The sequence below is a fragment of the Monodelphis domestica genome, chromosome 5, assembly GCF_027887165.1.
Source record: "Monodelphis domestica isolate mMonDom1 chromosome 5, mMonDom1.pri, whole genome shotgun sequence".
NCBI lineage: Eukaryota > Metazoa > Chordata > Mammalia > Didelphimorphia > Didelphidae > Monodelphis > Monodelphis domestica.
This window is the reverse complement of record NC_077231.1, coordinates 278478011-278494410: the sequence shown is the minus strand read 5'-3', so window position 1 is coordinate 278494410 and position 16400 is coordinate 278478011. Positions and strand designations below refer to the sequence as shown.

The following is a 16400-nucleotide window of genomic DNA, read 5'->3' as shown; positions in this document are numbered from 1 at the left end:
GAATAGAGAAAATTTTAGGTAATATTAAGTGCAAAAGATGAAAATCATAATGTATTCTGAAAATAGAATCCATGATTACCCAAAGTTTTTTTTTAACAGTCTCCCCATTTAAGCTAAACATAGAAAAGGAATAAATAAGCAACACAGAAATACATCTCTGCAAAACAGCAATATGCTAAAGTATTATTCATCAGTAATTCTATGGATTGGAAAACATACCTGTTTCACTTCGATAAATGTCAAGGGATAAGTGCTATTTATTGGCCCTTCAGGACACAAAACATCAAGAGACTCTTCCAGTGTATTTACCTGAAAAGAAAGAGATGCTCATTAATACCCAACGATCCTCTTCATACATGACAGGAAGGCTAGTTCTCTAAGACCTTAGTGGACGTGGCAATATCTCCAAAACCAAAACGATGAGTGTGTCTTCACACTCTATGTCCTAACTGTGCAACTGAACCATATACTGGAAAGTGTCAATGAAGACAACCTTTTGCCTGCTAAATTAAATGGGGAACCATAAAATACATAATTTCATTCTATTTGGTCAAAACAACTCATTTTCCTCTCCTTTGAGGCAAATACTTTCCCAAGATAAAATAAATCCAATAAAATATTCATTAAAATAAACTATTAGGTTCATAAACTTATCATGGTTCCTTTGGGCCTTTCAGAAAAATTTGAATTCGTTTTTGTATGACTATATTCTGTCTTAAAATCAAGACTAAGTATTGGTTCCAAGGCAGAAGAGAGGTAAGGGCTAGGCAACAGGGGTTAAGTGACTTGTCTAGGTATGGAGAGAATAAATAAATACAAATAAACGTAAAATGTAAGAGAGAACAGAGGTGAGTAGGGAGATCAGGACAGGTTTCATTTAGAAGGTTATCTTGAAGGAAGAGAGTTTCTACAAGGAAGCTGAGAAGAGAGTGAGCAGCTGGGGTGGGGAGACTGGGAAAATCTTCAAGAAGAAGCTAGATTTTTCGGGTTCAGTATTGAGGGAAATTAGGGGTTCTAAGAGGCAGAGGTGAGGAGGGAGAAGAAGAGAAGTGTTGTGTATGATGAATAATCAGAAAACTAGTTTGATTGGGCCACTGAGCACATGAAGGGTGCTAAGGCTGGCAAGGTGTGTTGGGGCCAGTATGAAAGAGATTTAAAGACCAAAGGAACTTATATTTGATCATTTGATCCCAGGGGTTAATAGGGAGCCACTGAAAGTTGTGGTTAGACCTGGACTTTAGAAAAATCACTTTGGTAGCTTTGTGGAAGAAGAATTAGAAAGAGGAGAGCTTTGAAGTTGGGAAACAAGACAGAAGACTCTTTTAGTGGTCCAGACTAGAGGTGATGAGGGAGTAGAAAAGAATGGTGACAATGTGAATGGAGGGATGGGGACAGATTCTTGAGATGGTATGGAGGGGAAAAAGGGGATTTGGCACCTTGGTAGTTATGTGGAATGACGGTGAGTCAAAGGTTGAGGATAATACTTGAACATTCAAACCTGGGTGTCTGAGGGGAGGGTGATGCTCAAGAAAGACAAATGTTTGGAAGACAGGAAACCAAACTTTCCCAACCTAACAATTATACAAAACAACTCAATGGAGAAGTCCCTTCAGAAATGTGACTTGAGGTTCTTATCAGTCACTGAAACTACACTTTGTAGTATGTTGAGCACCCATCTGAAACAAGCCAGGGATGGAAAATATGACAAACACTTCACAAACTGTGTGCCTAGAAATCAAAAGGAGACATGAATGGAAACATCATGAAATTCTATTGGGCATGTCACTATAGCACAACTTTAAAATGGTGAAATCCTCATTATATTTTGCAAAAGAAACATACAAACTTTTAAAAGTTTTGTTATGGTTTAATACATTTTGGAAATTTTTTAAGCCCTTACCTTCTATAGTTAAGTATCAATTCTAAGACAGAAGAGTGGTAAGGGCCAGTGACACACAGCCAGAAAATCTCTGAGAACAGATTGGAAGCCAGGTCTTCCTGTCTCCAAATATGGTGCTCTACCCAGTGTACCATTAACTGCTCCTAAACTATGCCCTTGTCTTCCTTCTTGGAATGAATGGGATGGGGGGATGAAAGGGGGGCAGAGCAGTTGGGTGGCTCAGAGGAATGAAAGCAAGGCCCAGAGATGGGAGGTCCTGGATTCAAATTTAGCCTCAGACATCCCTGGGCAAATCACTTAACCCCCATTGCCTAGCCCTTACCACTCTTCTGCCTTGGAACCAATACACAGTATTGATTACAAGACCAAAGGTAAGGGTTTTTAAATTTAAAAAAAAGTCAAAGAAAAGAAATGCTAGAGAAGGGGACAGCTGGGTGGCTCTGTGGATAGAGAGACAAACCTAGAGATGGGAGGTCCTGGGTTCAAATCTAACCTCAGACACTTCCTAGCTGTGAGACCCTGGGCAAGTCACTTGACCCCCATGGCCTAGCCCTTCTGCCTTGGAACTAATACATAGTATTGATTCCAAGACAGAAGAGGTTTGGTTTTTTTTTTTAAAAGAATCAATACTGTTTCAAGGCAAAAGAGCAATAAGAGTTAAGCAATGGGAGTGAGTGACTTGCCCAGGATCACATAACTTGGAACTATATGAGGCTAAATCATTTTTGGAATCTTAAAATGGGGATAAACAGAAGCATTAGGGAGGAACTAGGCAGATGTAGTTAAGTGACTCCTAGACAAGGAATTAAATCTCTCTGAAGTATAAATTATAAAATGATGAGATTATCTCTTTCCTCCCAATGAGATCACGTATGAAAAATGTTAAGATGCATCACCAGATGTTATGTTAGAATTCTTGTCCACCTTCCTACCTGTTGAAGCTCCTCATGCTTAAAAAACAATATCCTTTCTAAAATGCAATATTCAGGGGCAGTGAGGTGGCTCAGTGAATAGAGCTTGGAAGTTGGAAGGATCTGGGTTTGAATCTAGCCTCAGACACATCCTAGTTGTGTAACCCTGGTTGCCTAGCTCTTCCTGCTTTTCTGTCTTAAGAATTGTTCCTAAGGCAGAAAGTAAGGATATAAAAGAAAAAATTTTAATATGCCTTCTAGAACTGAAAACCATATTTCATGTGTGGTCAGGGCAGAGCATAGGGTGGATATCTCTCATCTCACTAGTCCTTGCTGGAGGAGCCTAAAGACAATCCAATTTGGGGGCTCTTCTATGAAAAGTAGCCAAGGCTCAGTGGATTAAGAAATGAGTGAGGGAGTCCATGCATTTGTCTAGACAAGTTTCCCTCCTTTTTTTCCCTCTCTTGCTCAGAGCTAATATTTGTGATTTATTTAAGCGAGCCTCTGCCATATTCTTCATCTTAGCCTAGAGACCACAGAAGGAAGGGAATGATTTTAAACATGGAACAATAAGAAGATTTAAAGTGGGACATTGTAAGGCTTTCCTCCTCTATTATACCATTGATAATGCTGGAGACTCCAGGATTTTCTTCATAAACTAAGGATAGGGAATAGGGAAGCCAGGTGGCTTAGTGCTTAGAGTCCTTAGAGCCAGGCCTACAGACAGGAGGTCCTGAGTTCCAATCTGGCTTCAGACACTAACTGTGGGACCTTGGGCAAGTCACTTAATCCCAATCATTTAGCCCTTATCATTCTTCTGCCTTGGAACCAATACTTAATATTGATTCTAAGACAGGAGGTACAGTTTTAAAAAAATAAAAGTATAGAGAACTCCTCTATTAACATGATGGGACAACTGTTCTGCAACACATAGTCTCAGAAAGTTGCCTACAACACATCATGATTTACCCAGGGTCACGTGGCCAGTAGAGTTACCCAGGTTTTCAATGGTCACTCCATTCCACCATCCTGCCAAATGAATACTTCCAACAAAATATCCTTAATTATTCCTCTGCCTGCAGTCTTCCAACATTTGCCCATCTTTCTGGTATCTACATACATACACACACCCTCACATTCCTCCTCAAAATCCCCTACTTTCTTTTCACAGAAACCAAGCTTAGATATACCCAATTATTTCCCTAGAAAAAAACAGTTCCCATAAAGTTAAATTAGCTACTCCCCCGCACTCTTGCTATTATCCAGCTTGCCCAAATTGAATATGCATCTTCTTTACCTTCTTCATAGCAACTTTTCCATAGGCAAACTTGGGGGTTGTTGGAGGAATAAGTCCTTCTGGTAGTTTTTCAAACTATGAACAAGAAAAGGAAAAAAACAAATCTTGGTTAAACCCCAGCAGCAGTATTATAAATGAAGTGACAGTGGTGTTTTTTAGAAGTCAAGCTAAAATGAAACTCTCCAAGAGAAGGTAGAAAACAAGTTTATTTCGAGTTTGCTTCCTCTACAGAGTTCCAGATGCTGCAGAAACTTCTTTGTAATAACAAGCAATTCTAAGCAGAACATCAGAAATATGGTGGGAGAAATAGGTGTCACAAAAGGAGGAAAGCAAGAGAAAAGAAGGCGAAGTCATTAGATCTTTAAATACTTAATGGAAAGTTTAAGATTAGATGGGTCTCCAAAGTCCCTTCCAGTTCTACCATTCTGTTTTTCAAATTCAAATTCAGAGCCATGGAAAGTCCCGGTAGGAGAATACCAATGGAAAAAGAAGTCCTCAAAGGTAAACCTGATCCAAACATAAGGTCATAAAATGAATTTATTTCCCTGCTCACCTTTCCTAACATTCCCATCACCAGATGTAGAAGAGATAACTTTGATGAAGGATGTTTAGTGGTACCAATATTTGTTTTTATTCACCTGAGCCTAGTCTGAAATATGAAGTATCATATGTGATAAGGACAATAGGCCAGGAATCAAAGTAGATCTTCGTTCAGTTCTGGACTACTACCACTGGCTCTAACATTGTGCAAAGATCAGCCTCAATGAGACTTATTAAGCGGAAGGGGGGGGATAAATACAAATCCCCCTCTCTGGATCTGGTTGCTTCAATTATCACCATCAAAACTATCTCTTCAATTATAAAATGATGGGATTGGGCTAGACAGATCACTTGCCCTTGTATTTCCAAGACGCATGACCCTATGGCCTTTAGGATTATATGCCCTGCCCTGAACAATTTGCAGGGATCTAGGAGAAAAAAACACCATTCATAAGCAAAGGATAAACTATGGGAGTGGAAACACCGAGGAAAAGCAACTGCCTGAATACAGCGGTTGAGGGGACATGACAGAGGAGAGACTCTAAATGAACACTCTAGTGCAAATACTATCAACAAAGCAATGGGTTCAAATCAAGAAAACATGTAATGCCCAGTGGATTTACGCATTGGCTATGGGGGTGGGGGAGAGGAAAAGAAAATGATCTATGTCTTTAATGAATAATGCTTGGAAATGATCAAATAAAATATATTTTAAAAAAAAAAGGATTATATGCCCTGTCCTTTGGGGGTAGACACAGAGGACTCAAAATTTTGGGTCTCTCATGACTATCAGAATTCCAAAAGCCAAGATGAAAATGTCAAAAGTTGAGTCTTCAGAAACTTGGTGAACAGTAAGAGCAGACAACTGTCAAGAAATTCCTTGTGAGAATCTCCCCTCCAAAGTAACCTACCATCAAAATGAAAACTGACAAAAAGTTGCTTCCTACAACTTTTTAAAGTATGCATCTGGCTGAAGTGTTAACCATGTCTAGTCAGATTTTTACCCACACCAAAGAGGTTCAACAAAAAGTCTGCCTGGAGCCAAGAAGTCAAGGTTCAGGGTATCAAAATCTCTCTCAGAGACTACTGGTGATAGGAGCCTGTCTGAATTCTCCTGGACTCCATTCTGAGCAGCCCTCCTGACCACCCCAATTAATTTACTGTTGACGTGGGTAGAAAGGAGCAGGAGACATTTCAAATATGACTGTTAATATGTTATTAAATTCTATTTGCCTGGAAGACAGACCTCAAAGTACTTCCATTTTGACTATCCCAAGTGCTTCTGTGGAAGATGGTAGGTTTTTTTAATTTTATACTTCATTTTATAGATTAGAAAGGTGAAAGGTTAAGGAGCTAAGATCTCAATGCAGAGAATGGGGGAAGGATTTAGAAGGAATCATCTAATAGGATTAATTCAACTCTTTGACTTGGAGATGAAGGATAGACTTTTTATAAGCCTTACCACTGAACTCTTTTCATCCCATCCATATTAGAGCCAAACTTGGGTACTTATGATTCAATCTCCCACCTCCATGCATCTGCCCAATGCCTGGCAATATATTTCCTCCTCCTGTCCACCCCTCAGAACTGTGTCGAGGAAGATCCTCTCCCCCCCCCCCCCAATAACTTTACCTGCCCATCAAACATTCCTGAGATAACATGTGGGCTGGAGAGGGCAAAAATCTGGAGAGAGTAGGCAGGTGAGGGGGAAGGAGAAAAGAAGACTGGCTAGGGATCACAAGGTCAGGTTACTTAGGAATGATTGTCTACCCTTCCTAATAAACTTTATAAAATAGACTGCTACTTCCTTTGTAGACTTAGACTACAACACAAATCCCCTCATTTTATTAATTGATTGTATTTTCATGGTTACATATTCTGTCTCTCCTCTCTTCACTCCCCCCTCCCTGAACTGACAAGCAATTCCACTAGGACTAATCCCTTCATTTTAGAGGAAAAACCTGAAACACAGAATGACTTTCCCAAAAGAACACAGAGGGAAATTGTCTGGGGAAGAATTTGATTCCTGATTCCAAGTCCAGCTCTCTAACTACTACTCCGTGGCACTTCATCTTCCAAGCTCAGCTAAGATATTGTTTCCTCAAAGATTTCTCTGATCCCTCCCTGTTGCCCCAATGGTTAATTTGACTTCTCCCCTAAAAAAGTAGCTTGAATATATTTCCCTATGTATCTTATATTCTCCTAAGGAAAATTAATAATTTACATAGTGCTTTAAGATTTGCCAAATACTTTGTATGAGTTAACTCATTAGCATCTCACAATTCTTGCATACAGTATTTAACAAAGGTATAGTCTCTCGGTGACCGAGAATGACTATTGTCTTTGTGCAGTTTCATCTATTGATGTACCCTCATGTGGCTTTGGAGTCCAAAGACTGAGGCGCAGAGTTTGTGGCACACGGGGCCTGGGATGCCAGTTGTTACGGGAGGTGTGGGTGTGGCCTGGTGTCGGCATTCATGCGCAGCGGCAAGACGTAAAGGTAGGTTGAGTCAAACTGAACTTTTACCCAAACCAGAGACACAGAAAGATTGGGAAATGCTATGTGACAGCAGGGCATGCTAACAAGTAAGAAGATAGAAGTACTTATTATCTCTCCAAGTTCTGCCTCAGAATTTATCTTTAGATGCTGGAATAACATCCTATTGCAACCGGGGATGGCAGTAACTCCACAATGGTGCCCTTGTCAAGGTCTTGGGGAGTGGGCTGGAGTAGACAACATGACTGGAAGCCTGAAATGCATATGGTGTCCTCTGGGCTAGACCTGAGGTTTCAGTAGTGTGTAGGTGGGTACCAGTTCTGAAACCAGCTTCAAGAGTTGCCTGAAGGGGGTGGAGTGGAGTAACTGAAAGATTAGGTAATTTACCCAAGCCACATAGTGAGGGTATGTCAGAAGTCCTCTGGGCTGCAATCTAATAAGAATTCCTAAAAATAGCTAACTTCCATATAGTGCCTACTATGGACCAGACACTGTGCTAGTCACCTTACAGTTGATCCACACACCAATCCTGGGAGCTGTAGATGCTATTATTATCCACACTTTCCAGATGAGGAAACTGAAGTTATATGAGCTGCCCTGGGTCATATAGCTGGACCAGATCTTAACCTTACATTAATTATTCTGAACTGAAATGATATTCCCACTAGATTTTGTGCTTACTGCTGAGTACTGCTTCTCAAGAAAGCCATTTACGAAGGTGAAATGGTGCAAAGAAGGAATAATGGAGCTTTTTGTTTTTAATTAAAGGGGGAAAGAGGAAGATCAAAGGAGATAGGATGATTCCTCAGGGATAGAGAGGTTAATGATAATGAATGAGAGGGAAAAGTTAACAGACTCAAATTTTTATTTTCTCCTCAGTCAAAGAGAATGATCCTTGGCCTTGAAACAGTGGAATAAACCAACAGAGTTGATACTGAAAATAAATAAACATATTAAGAGAACACTTGGCTACTCTGATGAAGTACTAGGAAAAATTCAATTCAAGTCAAGTCAAAGAATTGTGTGGTCATGAATTGGATCACAGGATACAACTATCAAAGGAGAGGGTTGGAAGAGACCATCTTTCCAGTATTTCAGTTCTGGAGTTTATGAATCTTGTAACCAACACTTCTTCCATCTCAATAACGTGGACAGGGCCTGCAGAAACTAGATTAAATCTCTTTCCAGAATACTAAGATCTCAACAAGGGTCAGAAACCCTTGAAAACAAAACAGCTCTGGAAACTCTACCCAAATCAAATTAAAAAGCATAAGCGAGTATTTTGTAAGCCTTGGTTGGGTCGCTTTTGCTGGAAAGTGAGAGGGGACAACCCCCACCCCCAAAAAAACTCCTCTGGCTAAGGGGTAGGGATGGAGACATCACAACAATGCTGATTCTCTGTAGCTGTTTCTTCTTTTACCATTTATGGAGAAAAGGGGCCAGAAACTCTAAGAATTTAGACAGCTAATCAGAAAGGTTAGGAAGCAGCAGAGGTAAAAGAGACCAGATAGATTTTACTGCTGAGTCGACTCAGACACTAAAAACAAACTAGCAAGAAAGATGAGGGTCTCTTACTCTAACCTAACAGTTTTGGAGTGAGCTGGTAGGGGGAAAGCTTAATAACTAATAAAAGAAGGATAGTATGTTGGGTATCTATTGCCTTAAAAGTTAATAGTTGATTCTGTGGCAATTTGGAACTATGCCCAAAGGACTTTAAAAGACTCTCTGCCCTTTGATCCAGCCACAGCACTGCTGGATTTATAACCCAAAGATAATAAGGAAAAAAACTTGTGCAAAAATATTTATGGCCTCAGTCTTTATGGTGGCAAAAACTGGAAAATGAGAGGATGCCCTTCATTGGGGAATGGCTGAACAAATTGTGGTATCTGTTGGTGCTGGAATACTATTGTGCTCATCGGAATAATGAACTGGAGGAATTCCATGGGAACTGGAATGACCTCCAGGAATGGATGCAGAGTGAGAAGAGCAGAACCAGGAGAACATTGTACACAGAGACTGATACACTGTGGCACAATCGAATGTAATGGACTTCTCTACTAGCAGCAATGCAATGATCCAGGACAACACTGAAGGACTTATGAGAAAGAACACTATCCATATCTGGAGGAAGAACTATGGGATCAGAAACAACTGCTTGATCACATGGTTCTATGGGAATATGATTGGGGATGTAGACTCTAGTGCAAATATCAATAATAGGGAAATGGGTCTTGATTAATGATACATGTAAAACCTAGTAGAAGTGTGTGTTGGCTATGGGGGTGGGGGAGGAGGGGAGGAAAAGAACATGAATCATGGAACCATGGAAAAATATTCTAAATTAATTAAATAAAAATTTTCAAATATTTGAAAAAAAAAAGGTTAATGGTTGGAGGAAACAGGATCCAAGAAGAAAAAAAAGAGCATTGGCTTGCAAGCTAAAAGTTTTGGGTTCCAAGTCTTACCTTTGTTCTTGACTCCTAATGTGACTGTGGGTCAGTCAATTAACCTCTTTGGACCTCCTGGATTAAATGACTTCTAAAAGAGGTTCTTCTAGGTCTAATCTAAGATCCAAATGGTATATTTGACTACTTGCATATAAAATTTAGATTTTCTGATTCTATGATCTTTAACTTGAGTATGTGATGGGTACCTGAGGCCATTTTAATAATAATGGTTAACATTTACATAAGTCTTACTGTGTAGATTTAGTCATTATATACCATCTGATCCTCAGAATCACTCTGGGAAGTAAATGCCATTATTAACCTCATTTTATAGATGAGGAAACAGAGGCAAGCAGAAGTGAAGCAACTTGCCCAGGATCACACAGAGGGTCTTCCTGATTGATTCCAGGACTTATACTTAACTTCAAAGGGCTCTGGGCAAATCTCTAAGAATAGAGGATGCAATAATGGGACTGACATGCATTGTGTAAAATAATTCCCCTCTGCTGAGCCCTTATCTCTAGTAATTCAAACATTAAGCCCATATTATATGCAAAGCACTGTGGGAGATGCTAGGAATACAAGCACAAATAAAGGGGGGAAACCCTTGTTATCAGAGCTTTCTCTTCTCCTGCTGGGCGGTGATGGTAGGGAATATAGCATTGGCCCCTCATAAGAAAGTTCAAGATATTTCAAAGGAGAGACAACAGGGATCAGTAGGATCCTTAAGGTGGCTTCCAGATAAAAGAGCATAATGATGGCCCCTGAGCTGAGCCTTGAAGAATGCTAAGGAACATATGGAGTGGGAAGTGTATGTACAACATGTGGCCAGAGTTTCAGACAGGCAGGTTTTGGCTTCATCTAAGAAAAGAGACTTCCTAAAAGATCTAAAAATGGAATAAGCTACCTATGGGAAGTAGTGAGTTCCTCATTCTTGGAGAGCTTCAGCCAGATGCTAGAAGGACCGATTGCCAGGAAAGATGAAAGGAAAGAATTGTGGTTCAGACATAAGAGGCAGCTAGCCCTTAACCTTCCTTATCTCAGTTTCCTCACCTGTCAAATGAGTTGGTGAAAGAAATGGTGAACCACTGCAATCTTTGCCAAGAAAACCCCAAAGAGTGCACAAAGAGTCTGAACAACATGTATCAGATCAGGGTTAGATTAGATTACAATTTCTTTATCTGGTGTCCACAGAACTCTATTAGGGTATCCATTGGGGAAGGGGGGGGGGGGAATTCCTAAGAAGTTGGATGAAAAAATAAGAAGGTATACAGAAGGTCCTAGGTTCCAATCTGGTCTCAGACACTTCCTGGCTGTGTGACCCTGGGAAAGTCACTTAACCCCGATTCCCCCAGCCTTTACTGCTCTTCTGGAACCAATACATAGTAACTGATTCTAAGACAGAAGATAAGAGTTTCATATTTTTACAATTAAAAAAAAAGATATCTACAGAGAGATCTGAGGAGGTCTCATCTTTGTTTCCACTATCTTCTAACTAAAATTTGCATTTTCTTCAATTATACCTACATTATTCTGATGAGGGGTCCATAGGCCTCAAAAACCCCAAAAGTGAAGAAGCCCTGGGTCAAATGGTCTCTGTGGTTCTTTCCAGCACCCAAACTTTGAGACTACCCATCCTTGTATCCTCTGACAACACCCTGGATAAAACCAGGGGCTAATAATGATTTGTTTCCTAGTACCAAATAGGTGAAACGGATGCCCATCTGCTGTCTGTCCAGAAGGAGCTGGTTTTGCAGCTGCAAATACTCACCCCACCCCTTCCTTACCTTTGCAAAGAGTGGAACCCACGAAGCTCAGTAAAAACAAGTGGGAGGGACTCTCAACCTTATCAGATTCTAAAGTGGTAAGGGGGGCCAAGAAGGGTGGTGACTGGAACCCTGGGGACCCACAGGAGCCCAAGAAACCTTGGGTGGCAGCAAAGACAGGTGTGAAGAAGGACTTATGCAGAGAAACATCCTTAGCAGAATCCTCCCTCCTGAAATGGCAGGACTATGAATACCGAGGCTAAGAAAGAAATTCAGGGCATGTCATAAATGTGAACTGTCTCACCTTCCATCTGACTTGTAAAGTCAGAATTCTATTCACTTAATATTACAAGGTATATGGGTTCTTGGGAGCATCTGGGTGGCTCAGTGAACTGAGATCCAGGCCAAGAGACACTGGGAAGAGGTCTTATGTCTGGCCTCAGACACTTCCCAGCTGTGTGACCCTGAGCAAGTCACTTAACCCCCATTGCCTAGCCTTTACTGCTCTTCCATTACTGCTCTTCTGCCTTAGAATCAATACACAGCATTGAAATCTAAGACAGAAGGGTTTAAAATAAAAACCTATATGGGTTCTAAACTTTCTGGGTATCCCAAGCCTCTGGACTCCTTTCTCAGAACATTTTTGAATGTATAAAATAAAATAAGTTTACAAAAGAAACAAATCAAGCTTATAAACCTTTGGTTAAAGAGGGATCACAGGTCAATAGGGGAATTTGGAGTTCCAAGGCTATGTAACTTAGAAAAAAACTCACTGAACCTCTGGGCTCCAGAGGGGCACAGATCAAAAGTTAAATGTATAAATTAAGTGAAAAAGATAAAAATAAATTAAATGTAACATTTGCACATGAAACACAAAATTCAAGGCAATTTTCTTTTTTTAAACCCTCGTCTTCCCTCCTTAGAATCATTACTATGTACTGGTTCCAAGGCAGAAGAATGGATAAGGCGGGGAGAGGTTAAGTGACTTGCCCAGGTCACACAGGCAAGAAGTGTCTGAGGTCATATTTGAATCTAGGAGCCCTTGCCTCCTCCAGGTCTGCCTCTCCCTCAATCCACTAAGCCACCTAGCTGATCTGGCCAATATTCTATAAAAACACACGTGTATTATTCCATATCTATACCTGGAAAGTCTTTTGTTCTAAAAGTGTATTTCAAAACTTAATTACATGGAAAATGCTATCCACCTCCAGAGGCAGAACTGATGGTGTCTAAATGTAGCCTGAAACATACTTTGTTAACTTTCTTCATTCCTCCTGGGTCTTTGGGGTCTGTGCAACATGGCTTATAGAAGTGTTTTACATAAGTGCACATGTAGAAGAATCTATATCAAACTGCTCACCTTCTCAAAGAGGGGGGAAATGGCAAAGGGGGAGGGAATTGGGAACTCAAAATTTTTAGAAATGAATCTCAGCTGGGGGTGGGGGAAGAGGGTGAAGAACATGAATAATGTAGCCACAGAAAAAAGATTTCTAAATAAATTGATTAAAATAAAATGTTGGAATTAAAAAGAAAAATGCTAACAAATTTTTTGTTTTACATGTAATTGAGAAAAAAATTTTTTTTAAAAACTCAAATGACAGAGCAGAAAAACTGCGGATTTATAAAAAGCCACAGCAGAGACAGGAAACCCCACCTGGGAGGCTCAGGTCACGCTGTCAGAGGCAAGCACCAAAGCTGGACCAGCTCTTAGCTGCTAGCATCTGTCTAAGGCAAGAGAATACAGAAGATTCTCAGGAATAAATTGGTTTCGATCATCAGTGGAAGATAACAATTCCTGCTACAATTGAACCTGTAACTTTACTTGTAAAAAATAGCCCTAATAGCAGGAGGGGCATCACAAAAGCTCATCTAAGCATTTTAGGGGTATGCTGACAGAGTTAAAGTTTAGAAGGCCTGAGTTCGAATCCTGTCCCAGACTTTTAGTAATTGTGTTATACTTGGTAACCCTCTACACCTCAGTTTCTCCATCGGCAAAAATCAGAATGATAATATTCCATACCTCCCAGGGTTGTTGTGAGGACCAAATAAGATAATAAATGTAAAGCACTAAATAGCCGTATCATCACTATTATTATTGTTCTCTCTAATTCTAAATCCCATGATTCTTTCATCCTACAGCACATCTCAAAAACTAGAATCCTTATATAAACACTCACCTTTCCAATAAGTTCTCTCAGAGCAAAGTATTTCTCTGTGAGGTCTCCTGCTTCACTCAATGGGGCATCATAGTCATAGCTGGTAGGCTGTGCTGAGTAAGGTATATTGGCTCCTAAGGCAATGGAAACGGTGAAAAGAGGGTCATCCAAAAGCAATCATTTCAGTATCCAGTAAAGACAAACAAGTGTCCTTGAGTCCCTATTGGACACAGGACTCTTGAGGGTCCAGTAGAACTGTCTTTAAGCAACGGAAGGACTATTTAGATAGAAGTGAAGGTAGATAATTGAAAAGACTTTTTAGATAGAAGAGATTGTTCTGCAAATGAGTTCTCAGTTTCTTTTTGAAATAGCACCACTGGAAAACTTGGACCCTCTCTCATTCCTTCATACTATTCCCATTCTTGAAGCTTTCAGTGAATTAAGGATCTCACTAGTACAAGAGATTTTATCCACCGATGCAATTGGCAACCCAAAGCCAATGGTGGCAGATTTCCAATTTCCCTGCTATTGAAAGAGAAGAACAGAGGACATGGAGTCATCATCATCCTCTCTAAATAGGATAATCATGGGGAAGGGACTAATAAATGGGAGAAGTTGATTGTCAACATTGCTACCTTCTCCATTAAGGTTGCCTTGTTAATATTTCTCTCAGACAATATTTATCAATAGCCATCTATCTATGAATACCTGGAACAGCCTCTCTTTTTACCTCCACTTAACAGAGTGTATTTCCTTCTCCCCACCCCCACCCCAAAGAAACACTTGAATTTCTTTTTAAAGGAAAGGTCGGTGCTACTATAACTCTCATTTTACAGATAAGGAAACTGAGGCTGGAATTATATTGCCCAGAGTTATACAGCCAGTTAAGTGTCTGAGTCAGAATTCAAATTCAGGTCTTCCTGACTCCAGGTCTAGCACTCTATTCACTATTCACCTTTCAACTGTTAGTAATGAGAATATAGTAGACAGATAGATCTGCTGTAAACATTGCCAAAACCTTCATGTTATTATTTTCATCCTTTACCTCACTAGGTCTATCTGCAATATCATTTAAGTTTTACAACTTCCCCTTTCCTTGCCCAGCCCAATAAGTGGGTGATTCATGCCTTTATTTGCATACTTGAAAAAAAAAAAGAAATGAAAAGAAACCACAAAGGTAACTTCAGCAGCCCTGGAACTATCTAGAATTGACTAGAGCAAATCAAAGAGCCTAGGAGATTGGGTCTCATTTTAACAAGAGGACTTTTTCACTAAAGGAAATTATACTTGCAGGAAAATCAGAATAAAAGGGAAAAGGTGAAGAATTGAAGAAGGGATGACCTCCTCCCCTCAAAAAAGAAAACACAAAAGAGAAGTAGTATTTGTCTTTGAAAAAAGCAATAAAATTGGGAGAATTTTTCAGAATTGCTCCTTCAAACATGGACAGCACTGAATTATTTAATACCTATTTATATTTTTTTAACTTGATTTATAGAACATTAACATAATTTGCTCATTCGCCCAGATTTTAAAAGATAAGTGAAACTAAAACCCCATAGATAAATGAATTCTTACCATTCCAGAAGCCAAAATTGGTCCCACCGATGAACATATACCTAAAGAAAGAGAACTATCAGAGTTCTGCTGAATGAAAAGGATTCCTTAATAATTCAAGAAGCTCCTGTTTCCTTCAATCTTAGCCCTTTGAAGGGCAAAGAGGCACAAAGATGACTTGCCACCTCCCCAGATAAATTCACCGTGATACCTCAGAAAAATACAATTATATTTTCGTGAATGAAACTTTTAAGAAGTTTCACCATAGTAGCCAAACAATTAAATATTCAAAGAGATTTAGGACCCAAGAAATTGAAAACCAGAAAACCCTAACTGGAGTAATATTCAATTCAACAAGAGCCTACTATGTGTCAGGCACCACCACCAGGTGTCACAGAGGTGGGATATGATCCCAGAGTTTCAAAGCCACTAAGGCAAACTGTTTCTCATTTACCAAATTGTCTATATTCTTTTCCTTTCCAGGAGACCTCATCTTCACAACAAAGCCTAAATTGAGAGGTATCCCATATTGAAATACATTATAACAAAGACCTGGAGATAATTTAAGGCCACAAAAAAAATAGTGGTCATTGTATTCCTCCAATACAATGACCATTTAGTGGTCATATAGTGGACCAATTCCTCCAATACAATGACCATTTAGTGGTCATTGTATTCCTCCAATACAATGACCATTTAGTGGTCATATAGTGGACCAATTCCTCCAATACAATTCCTCCAATACAATGACCATTTAGTGGTCATTGTATTCCTCCAATACAATGACCATTTAGTGGTCATTTAGTGGACCAATTCCTCCAATACAATGACCATTTAGTGGTCATTGTATCTCTCCAAAAAGAGGTGCTTATATTCTTTGAAAAATACAAGAAAACAAAAATTCTTTCCCCAAACTCACTTACATGTTAACATTAGCACCTTGAGAAAGCATGTCATTGAGAGAAGAGATGATTGCTTTGGTATCCACTGTTTCGTGAGCTTCACCCCAGTGGTCTAACCATCCAGTGTAGAACTCTGAATTGACCTACAAAAGAAAGTAAAAAGGTTGGGAACAAAAAAGAGAGAATCTCACAATGTGGGTGGCAGGAGGCAGCTAGGTGGCTCAGTAGATTGAGAGCCAGGTCATGGGTTCAAATCTAGCCTCAGATACTTCTAAGCATGTGACCCTGGGCAAGTCATTATTCCCCCATTGCCCAGCCCTCAGGGCTGTTCTGTCTTGGAACAATACACAGTACTGATGCTAAGACAGAAGGTTAAGAGAAATACAGAGAAAGAGAGAGAACCTCACCTTATTAACCACTATAGAATGGA

At 39.8% G+C, this 16400-nt stretch overlaps 1 protein-coding gene across 2 annotated transcripts in view; it reads right to left on the bottom strand.

Annotated features, from left to right (window-relative positions):
* The window catches only part of GLB1 (galactosidase beta 1), an 80254-nt gene that overhangs the window by 24269 nt on the left and 39585 nt on the right, over positions 1 to 16400 (bottom strand). For both annotated transcript variants that reach the window (XM_007505034.3, XM_007505035.3), the window contains exons 8-12: positions 15992 to 16113; positions 15090 to 15130; positions 13536 to 13648; positions 4109 to 4183; positions 220 to 309 (exon numbers count right to left, since the gene is read on the bottom strand). In XM_007505034.3, the coding sequence (XP_007505096.2) occupies positions 220 to 309; positions 4109 to 4183; positions 13536 to 13648; positions 15090 to 15130; positions 15992 to 16113 (441 nt within the window). The remainder of the gene's footprint in view (positions 1 to 219; positions 310 to 4108; positions 4184 to 13535; positions 13649 to 15089; positions 15131 to 15991; positions 16114 to 16400) is intronic.